Source organism: Hydra viridissima, unplaced genomic scaffold (genome assembly GCF_058129835.1).
Source record: "Hydra viridissima isolate aposymbiotic clone 2 unplaced genomic scaffold, HvirCarnegie_v1 scaffold_4, whole genome shotgun sequence".
NCBI lineage: Eukaryota > Metazoa > Cnidaria > Hydrozoa > Anthoathecata > Hydridae > Hydra > Hydra viridissima.
The window spans coordinates 18065787-18075413 of NW_028324303.1; the positions used below are offsets into that span (position 1 = coordinate 18065787).

At 30.6% G+C, this 9627-nt stretch overlaps 2 protein-coding genes across 4 annotated transcripts; both read right to left on the bottom strand.

Moving 5' to 3' along the window:
- Positions 1 to 663: 663 nt before the first annotated feature.
- Positions 664 to 3878, bottom strand: LOC149890243 (uncharacterized). 3 transcript variants are annotated; one of them, XM_090086403.1, is made up of 10 exons: positions 3676 to 3878; positions 3328 to 3438; positions 2929 to 3044; positions 2702 to 2838; positions 2495 to 2591; positions 2310 to 2419; positions 1822 to 2020; positions 1357 to 1516; positions 1153 to 1280; positions 664 to 1046 (listed from the first exon to the last, which is right to left on the bottom strand). In XM_090086403.1, exons 1-10 carry the CDS (start codon positions 3749 to 3751, stop codon positions 732 to 734), a joined length of 1449 nt encoding a protein of 482 aa, XP_089942529.1. In that variant the 5' UTR covers positions 3752 to 3878; the 3' UTR covers positions 664 to 731. The 3 variants fall into 3 exon arrangements, with proteins under 3 accessions (XP_089942529.1, XP_089942528.1, XP_089942530.1); XM_090086402.1 differs by having other exon boundaries at positions 1822 to 2026; XM_090086404.1 differs by having other exon boundaries at positions 1822 to 2026; positions 3328 to 3396; positions 3676 to 3871.
- Positions 3879 to 4061: 183 nt separating this feature from the next.
- On the bottom strand, positions 4062 to 5663 carry LOC149890244 (uncharacterized). Its single transcript, XM_090085238.1, has one exon. It carries the CDS (start codon positions 5661 to 5663, stop codon positions 4062 to 4064), a length of 1602 nt encoding a protein of 533 aa, XP_089941364.1.
- Positions 5664 to 9627: the final 3964 nt, after the last annotated feature.

The following is a 9627-nucleotide window of genomic DNA, read 5'->3' on the forward strand; positions in this document are numbered from 1 at the left end:
TTTTAAATTACATTTTGTATTTCTCAATTACATCTTACGTTTCTTAATTACATTTTTCAAGTTCTCACTTACATCTTGAAAAGGTGTAGTAATGTAGCTTATTTTATGCATTATTATTATAAATAGTGTTTCAATTTTTTTGCACATGCACATTGGCAGTTATCATGAGTAAACAAGGTAATTTATATTTTGTTTTCTTAATTCTAAATTGTTGTGTTTTTTAGACTACACACAGATAACAGATGTTGCGAAAGCGCAACAAAAATGTTGATTACCGCGCAACATTCAATTTTGGCATTTGACTCCCAAACATTAGTGTTGACAATTTTCAACATTAAATGTTGCGTAATTTAACGCAACATTTAATGCTGCGTTTTTTACAACACAAATGTTGAGAAAGCTAACTTTAGCGAGGACTGCGTTGTAAACCTTTTTTTTTTCAAATTCTGCATTTTAAGGACTGCGCGCTTCATGCTTCTATCAAATCAAATCAAAATTGAATTTTAACAAAAAGCATGAGTTTAGTGATTGCGCATACGAATAAGGAGTCATTCCATTCCATAAGTGTATCTGTGGGATCTTTGGTTTGTATTTCGATAGTCTTATTAATATTATTTCAAAGTAATAATGCTTAAGATTAAAATAAAAAGCAAAAAATAACTACAAAATTTAATGAAGTTTTTCTACTAAAATTAAAAAAAGTAATTGTTTTTAGTTCTTTTGTACAACTTTTAAGTCATTGCTCCCAAGAAGTCTGATAAAGCGGCACTTTTTCCGATTGAAACATTCATCTGCATGAGATGCTCAAGCAGACCATAAACTGGCTTTAATTCGTGTGGATAAGTTAAATTAAATACATAAAAACACTTTAACAAAAACTCAATCGCATCACAAAAACAAGCTGCATCGCGAAGTTCGATGGCCCGGTCATCCAACTTGATGTAATAAATCTTATTAAGACGAAAAAGTAGGGGTGGGAGGTTGTCTATACCTGCCCATACGTTTTTTTGTAGAGAAGCAACTGCTTCAGGGACACTAATCTGTTCCTGTATGAATAAAAATAAATATAGATTTATAATTTACAAGACAACTTGAAAATAATTGCGTGACTTTTGAATGATTGAACTGTTTTTAGAAATGATTTAAACTTACCTCGTTCATATCCACAAACATCAGATTAGACACTACATCCCTCCCGACTCTAGGAGCTTTTAAGCCTCGTTGCGGTGGTGGAATCAATATGTGAGGCAACAGCAATAACGATAACTCAGTCTTTTTGTCTAGAAAAGATAATTAAGTAATTTTTAATTTATATATTAATTAGGAATAGTTTAAAAAATCCTGAAAGTTGCTTACCTTCATCAAATTCATCAGATTGGTACGCTCTGAACATTTGTTGCACACCAGAGTTATCTTTAAGCTTTTCAAAATATACAAATATCTTTTGACGAAAAGATAACATAGCAACTCGCAGAGTAAGAAATTCGCCTGCAATCGCTGCAAACTCCTGGCTTATCTAAAAATAACAGAATTATAATAACAGTATACCGTCTTTTTTTTTTTTTTGCAAAATATTGTTATGTTTGCAAAATTTCATAAATAAGTTATGAAATTTTATGATCAGTAAAAATTCTTTTAAATTTATTCTAATTCATCCATATTTATGTTAAACTGTAACAATATCAGGATGAGATAATATTTAAGTTAATAATATTTAAGGATGATATAATATTTATTTTGTTCCACTAAGTTGCATATGAAAATATATTTACTTTTTAATTATATTTTTTATATAGAAATTTTGAAAAAACAAAAGCATACCAACTCGTTTACATCAAATAAACGAGGGAATCTGTTTAAAATACAAGTGGCATCAGGATTGCAAGTATTGATCCAAGATCGTCTATTCTCTCTAGTGTTATGCATGAGCTGCACTAACTCAGATAGGTTTATCGCCGTTGGCCTACTTTCTCGAAGTCGACGCTCATCATCATCAATGTTTGGTAAAGGATTACTAACCCTGACTCTACAAAAATTTTAAAAAAATCATATATACACATTTTGGTAACAAAAAATCATATATACACATTTTGGTAACAAAAAATCATATATACACATTTTGGTAACAAAAAATCATATATACACATTTTGGTAACAAAAAATCATATATACACATTTTGGTAACAAAAAATCATATATACACATTTTGGTAACAAAAAATCATATATACACATTTTGGTAACAAAAAATCATATATACACATTTTGGTAACAAAAAAGTAACACTGAGATTATTCTTTAAAAAAAAACCTATTTTTTCGCCAAGTCCAATGCTTTTTAATAAATGGGTCTCTGTGACGTTTTTGCCGCACATATTGGGCAAGATAACCAGTGGCACCTTTTGCACAGTAGATCTCTTCCTTTAAAAAAAAAGAGCTAGATTATGCTTAGTCTTACAATTAGCATTTGAAAATGCACAACTAATTAATGTTTACATATCCATTTGGTGTGGCTTTGGAAAAAAGAACTGGAAATTCCATGACAATACTCTTTGCCAAATTTGTCATTTCTTTTGAACTAGGATCATTTTGACTAAAAAGAATTGGGTAAAAAAGTTAAAATGTTACAGTTTGAAAAAACTAAAAAATAAAGTTAAAAAGATCAAACAAAAAATGATAAAAACATTGCACTAAGGCACTCACATTAAACAATTTTTCATCAGATATTTCCCAAGGACTTTAATCATTAAAACACGTTCTGATCTTGTGTAGTAGATGCCTTGTTTCAGCTTTTCAACTATTTTTGTATAGTTACATAATATCTCCTCAACTGCATAAACCTGCACAAAATTGTTACTAATGAGCTAGTTTTCTATATAACTATACTAATAATTCATAAATGCACTTTTTATACTATTTTGTTACATTACCTGTGACTCTACATTTACTACATCACGGGCAGGTAGTGGTAGCATTATTGCAGCTGGAGTTGATACTGATGTTGAATCCATCATTGATGAACATTCTGTTGAAGATTGTGAGTTTACTAATATAAAAAAACGACACTTAGCTAACAACCTAAAATTTACAAAAACCAGAGTGTTTTAAAAACTTATTATTTTAACCAGTGAGCTCTGGCAAAGATAATTAGGAAGCACATTTTCACTAAAATTATATTTCTACCAAATTTCTAAAAAACTATAGGCTAAAATCAAAATTTTTATTTATCTAACTACAAACAAGTACTTTTGCTAACTTAAACTGAAAGAAAATTATTTTAGTTATTATGAAAATTATCTTAAAGCATTAATTATAATTAATTATTTTACCACTTGATTTTATCCAAGACATCAATAGCTTTCGCTCACCCATCTTTAAACCCAGCTCTCTAAGATCTTCTTCATTAAGCAAAACAGAGGAATCAAGAGTCAATCCCTCTTCTATAAGCCAAGGTTTTTTAAAAAAGTAACAAAATTTTGTCAATTACAGTTATTAATGTGATGTTAACAAATAGTAATGAAATAGTTTAAAATATTTAAAAATAGTAAAATAAATATTCATTTAAATAATTAGTAATAATTAGTTTGTCCAATTAAACAATAATTATGATTAATGTAAAATAAATTACGAATGTTCAAACTAACATAAAAAGAAGAAACTATATTAAAACAATATACCACGAATTCTACACATAACTTCATCTGATAGATCCCCTTTCACGATACCAGATAAATGCTTTAAAAGAACATCCATTTTTTTTAAAAAAGAAACTCAACTAAAAATAACAAAACTATTTATAAAAACAATTCAATTTACAAAACATTTCATGTATTTTAATATCGAACAATATAAATAATACTGATAATAATTAATACAGTACTATATTCAATGTATGACAGTATTAAATGATAAATTCAAAACAAAATTGTTTTGTTGTTTTTAGTAAAAATTAAACGGTAATTAGAGAAGACTAATATCACATAATTAATAACAAAAACAAAATTTTAAAAAGACTTATATTTATTTCAAAATCCAATAATAAAGTTAACAGTTAACACAGCCTTTAACACACAATATGGTAAGGAAGTCGAATAAGACTTATGTTATCTTTACCAGGTTGCAAATAATTAAAAAGGGGATTATGGTCACACAAGCTGTCAATGGTTATACATATAAATTCTGCAGGCAAACTCTGAGATATGACATAGGCATGAAAATGGCTACAAAAATATTCTGTAGTGCATAAATGCAGCACAATGTACCATTTATCAGTATTAGGTAAACTAACGAATGCTACCACCTCTCCAAATACTGGATCACCATTTATTCTGCGACTAATCACAAAGCAATGGCCTTTGCGATATAAAATAGAATCAACATTCAATTTCAAAGCTACAGAAATAATTTCTGTCTTTTCTATACCAAGTTCAATGCAAATACATTCATGGTATGTACCAGCAAGACTTGCAACCATAAATTCAGATTTATTACCTACAGTGATAATAGTTCTCAAATATTGCTTTGAAAAGCGAGAGTAAAATGAGTAACACTGATGGCGATAAGCCAGAGTCTTGCAAATATTAACAAAGTTGCAAACTACATTTGCAGATCTTTTAAAAAATGAATTTTTTATCTCATATCGAAGACAACTCATTCCAACAAGAGGTCCATTTTTTAAAATAATTGTAGGAAAATGGACCAGAAAGTGATGTTTGGGACGCAACTTTGCTACTTGTCCAAACAGATTCTTAAAATCCAATAAATGATCAGATATAAAGACTCTTAAATATGCTATCATTCCTTTGGTAAACTTAGGAGCAAATATTAAATCTACAAGTTCACACAAATTTAGCAAAAAAATCCAGCAGCCATCATCTTCAGGTACAAATTGACCAACAATCATAGGCAAATACTTAAGCAAAGACCACATTTGAACCGCCTTCATTGAAGGTGAAAGACCTCTTCCTGGTTTCTCAACTTGGCAAATTGTGGGTGGTCGTTTAGATTTTTCAACTGAATTACAATCAAAAAATTGATGCATGCAAGTATTTAAATCTGATAACGAGAAATAACGTTTGATTTTGATTAAATGGTATAGAATGCAACCAAGTTCAAAAGGTACAACACCTTCTAGTAGTGTATGCATTGGATCAAGAACAAAATTTTCAACCACATAAAAACCAGGAATTTTATTTAAAGAGCAAGTTGCTTTGACACCATGGCTATGAGTTCCTAAAGCAAGGGTTTCTAATGCTTTCAGATCATTATTATAAGAAGCTATTGTTCTCATTTCGAAATCTGACTCATATGTTTTAGTTTGAATTGTTTCTTTGGTTGCCAAACATAGAGTGCAAAAGAAATCTGCAGAAAAGCATTCAATGAAGCCAAACAACCCATTGAGAGCAAGATTATCGCAAGACACCTGACAAAGACCAACATAAATCTGTTTAGAACCTATTTTAGGAAAGTCCCCACAAAAGCCAATGGATTGTAGTTTTTGTATTTCACTAACAAAGCGTTCTAAAATTTTATTGTAGCTATAAACTTTCAAATCTTGAGTATAACAAAGTGACAATAGATATATATTAGCATAACAAGAATTATGACTGGGAGGCAAATTTTGTATTGTATAATAAAAAAACTCCAATATTACTGGTTGATACATTTCCGCGAAGTGGATTTGTTGTACCCATACCATCGTAGAAGAGCTGAATCATGATTGAAAATTTATCATTGTTACTAAATAAATAATGCTTTTTACAGCATTCTCCATCTTGAAAACAGTCAATTAAATCATCATCTTTAATTTGATTACCAAATATCAGTTCTACAAATTCTTCACTACTAAGTAAGCTACGAAAATTGCTTTCAATTGACACATATTCATAGGTGTCATAGATTAATTTATTGAGTCCATTTTTAACCTCATACCTAGAACCAATTGGAAGTGTTTCAGAATTAACAAAAAGAGGATGTTCAGTAAAATATTTATCTTGTTTGTATTTTGTAGAAAGAAAATCAAGAGGTTTTCTAACCTTGTTAAATACTTCTTCAATATTATTTACAACATCTTGATGAATATTAGGCACACACTTTATCAACTCCTGGACTTGTTCATTTAAATAATCTGTTAAACAGTCAGCCATGTGATTGAAGGATGGAATGACATATGAGATTATATTATGTGGCAAACCACTGTTTGATCTCAGAGAAGATACTAAAGAAACTGCCTCATGATGAATGTCTAAAAGCTTGCATCGCTTATTTTGATCTTCTCTTCCATAGTTACAATCATCATCATTATTGGATAAAGTGTTGCAATTAGTGACAGGGACACAAACTTCTTTCTCGCGATGTGACTGATTGTGATACTTATCCATGTGTCTTTTGAGGTTCCACAAATTGCGAAACGAACTAGTACACTTAGCTTAACAACAGCGAACAGGCATTCTTAATTCACCAGCAGCTTCATGATTACGTAGATGACATTGTAGCTCTTTAACTTTAAAAAATAATTCTCCGCATAAATGGCATTGATACATTGTATAAAATTATTTTAGGATTTTTCAATAAAAAAAATTGTATTACTTCCAGACTATGCGCCTCGTGAACTTATAAGAAAGTCGAGCGCAATATTTTATCCAAAATGGTAGTGTATACTTCGAATCTCAACAATTAATGTTGAGTTTTATTTTTCAACGAAATTTATTGCTCAAAGACCCGTTTCTCAACATTGATATTGCATTATAATCAACATTTTATGTTGAAAATTGAACTCAACATTTTTTGTTGAGCGGTTTCGCAACATTTGTTTTCTGTGTGTAGAAGCTAAAATATATTTGACAACTACATTATACTGTATGTTATTGAAAATGTGAAAAAAAATTTGAAGTACACAATAAGATGTTTTTTAATACATTAAAAAACATTTTAGTGTGCACTTCGAATTTTTTACAAAGTATACTAATTAATGTGTTTTATAGATGAGTAATTTCTTTTCTATAAATTGATAATTTATAAATTTATCTATCTCCTATTAGCTCAACACAGATATTCCACTATTGGATCAGCACATATGATTATGGAAGACTGTGAGGATAGTGAAGATGATGATATTGAAGATTCGGATTCATTTTTCGCTTATACTACTACGTCTTCGAGCTTGACTGCATCAGAATCAGGTTCTGAAGATAATAACGCTGAAGAAAGTGATGACAATCAGTACACAGACGTTCATCTAGCAGCCACTGCAGAAGATTTTTTAATGCCGCCAAAAAGAGCTAGAACAACGGGTGGTCCATCTAGAAATTCAAACCAATGGAAAGATGAGCCAAATATTGTAAAACAAATTCAATTTTCTGCGGATCCTGGTTTGAAGATAAACATGAAGAGCAAGAAACCATTAGATTTCTTTAGACTATTTGTTACAGAAGAGCTTATAAATACTATGGTAGTTGAAATTAATCGCTACGCAACGCAAGAAATAAATAAGCAGCGTCCCCTCAGAAGAAGCTCACGTTTTAAAGATTGGAAACCAATAAATTCAGAAGATATGCGGCAGTTCCTTGGAGTTCTTCTTCATATGGGGTGTGTCAAAATGCCATCTTTAGAACACTATTGGTCTAAGAACAGTCTCTATAGATTTCCCTTATTTTCTAGAATAATGTCACGAAATAAATTCCAACTAATATTACGGTTTTGGCATTTTATTAACAATGAAAATTCGGGTAGTGGACGCTTGTGTAAAATTATTGGACTTCTCGATCACTTAAATAATGCAATGGATAACATCTACTGTCCTAATAAAAATATATCAATCGATGAGTCAATGATGCTTTGGAAGGGACGTCTTGTATTCAGGCAGTATGTGAAAAATAAAAGACATAAGTATGGTATCAAGTTCTATGAGCTTTGCGAATCAGATGGTATTGTACTAAAAGTAAAAATCTACTCTGGCGAGACAACTCTCGATAAACATTTGTTGGGTCATACGGGAGCTATTGTTTTAGATTTAATGGAAAAATTTCTGGGAAAAGGTTATCACCTGTACACCGATAGCTTTTACAATTCCTTTGAATTAACAAAGCACATGATAAATCAAAAAACACATGTTTGTGGTACTTTAAGAACTGATCGAAAGTCAAATCCAAAAGAGTGTACAAAAGCAAAATTGAAACAGGGAGATGTTATAAGCAGAAGCAGAGAGGGTGTAGTGGTTGCTAAATGGAAAGACAAAAGAGACGTGCTAATGATTAGCAACTTGCATTCGTTGCAAATGATTGAAGTGACAGACAGGAGAGGAGAGAAGAAAATGAAACCCAACATTATTAAAGATTACAATCAATATATCTCAGAAGTAGATAGGGCAGAACAAATGGTATCATATTATGATTGCCTAAGAAAGACAATCAGATGGTATAAAAAAGTAGCAGTTCATCTCTTTGATACTTTTTTGTTTAATGCTTATTGTCTAAACAGCAAATATGGGGTAGATCACACAATTTCCTTGCTTAAGTTTAGAGAATTAGTTGTTACGGACTTATTGGGTGAACGTTTGATTGAAATTGTGCCTCGAATCACCAATAATAGCTTCCACTACTTGTCTTCAATACCACCGAATGAAAAGAAAAAATTCCCAACCAAACCATGTCGAGTCTGCTCTAAAATAAAACGTAAAGAAACACGATATGAATGTGCTGTTTGTGAAAATAGACCTCCGTTATGTATTGGCGAATGTTTCAGAATGTATCATTCAACAGAATAGCTTTACACTTGAATTTTCATGAAATAAAATTAAATCAATATCAATGTTTTATTTTTATCTGTTTTAAGCTATTTCTGTCTTTATCCGCATTTTTTGTTAGGTTCCCTGGATTTTTAAAATAAAAACTTAAATGTAATATTTTCTGAAATCAAATATGAAGCTAAGAAAAAAAAAAAAAAAAGAACAGACAAAGCCAGTCATGCACAAATGATATTTGAAATAAGTTAGTATAACTACGAGTATTCTCGTAGTTGGCAAGCTCATGACGCCAGCTTACTACGAGTATTCTCGTAGTTGGCAAATAAATGACGCCAACTTACTACGAGTATACTCGTAGTTGGCAAATAAATGACGCCATCTTACTACGAGTATACTCGTAGTTGGCAGCGAACGTGTTAACGTTCATTTAACCACCACCAATATTTTAGGTAAATATGTCGTTGTTATTAGTTTCTTGTTTGCGCCTTGATTGTCCAAAAATTCACTCAACGTTAATTAATATTAGCATGACGTAACAACAAAGTTCGCATAATTAAAACATATTTTAATTTCCTCATCCGTGGGTCATACTCATGTAGATTAAGGCCAGTCTCCGTAAATTTCGGGTTTGTTTCGTTTATCTGAGGGTGACGTAAAATTGTGCCGTTCAGATCCCGCAGGACTTTTCTAAACGTTTATAATAAAGCGGTGACTAAAAAACTCCGACAAGAAAATTTTCTAATTTTTTGAGTATATATAGCATGAGTTCATAACATGTTATGAATTAGTATATAATATAATAAACCACATTATTTATTATTCAAATCTTGAATACTTATTACTTGCAATAGATTTCTTAAATTGGATGTAAATTGTGTTAGTGTAT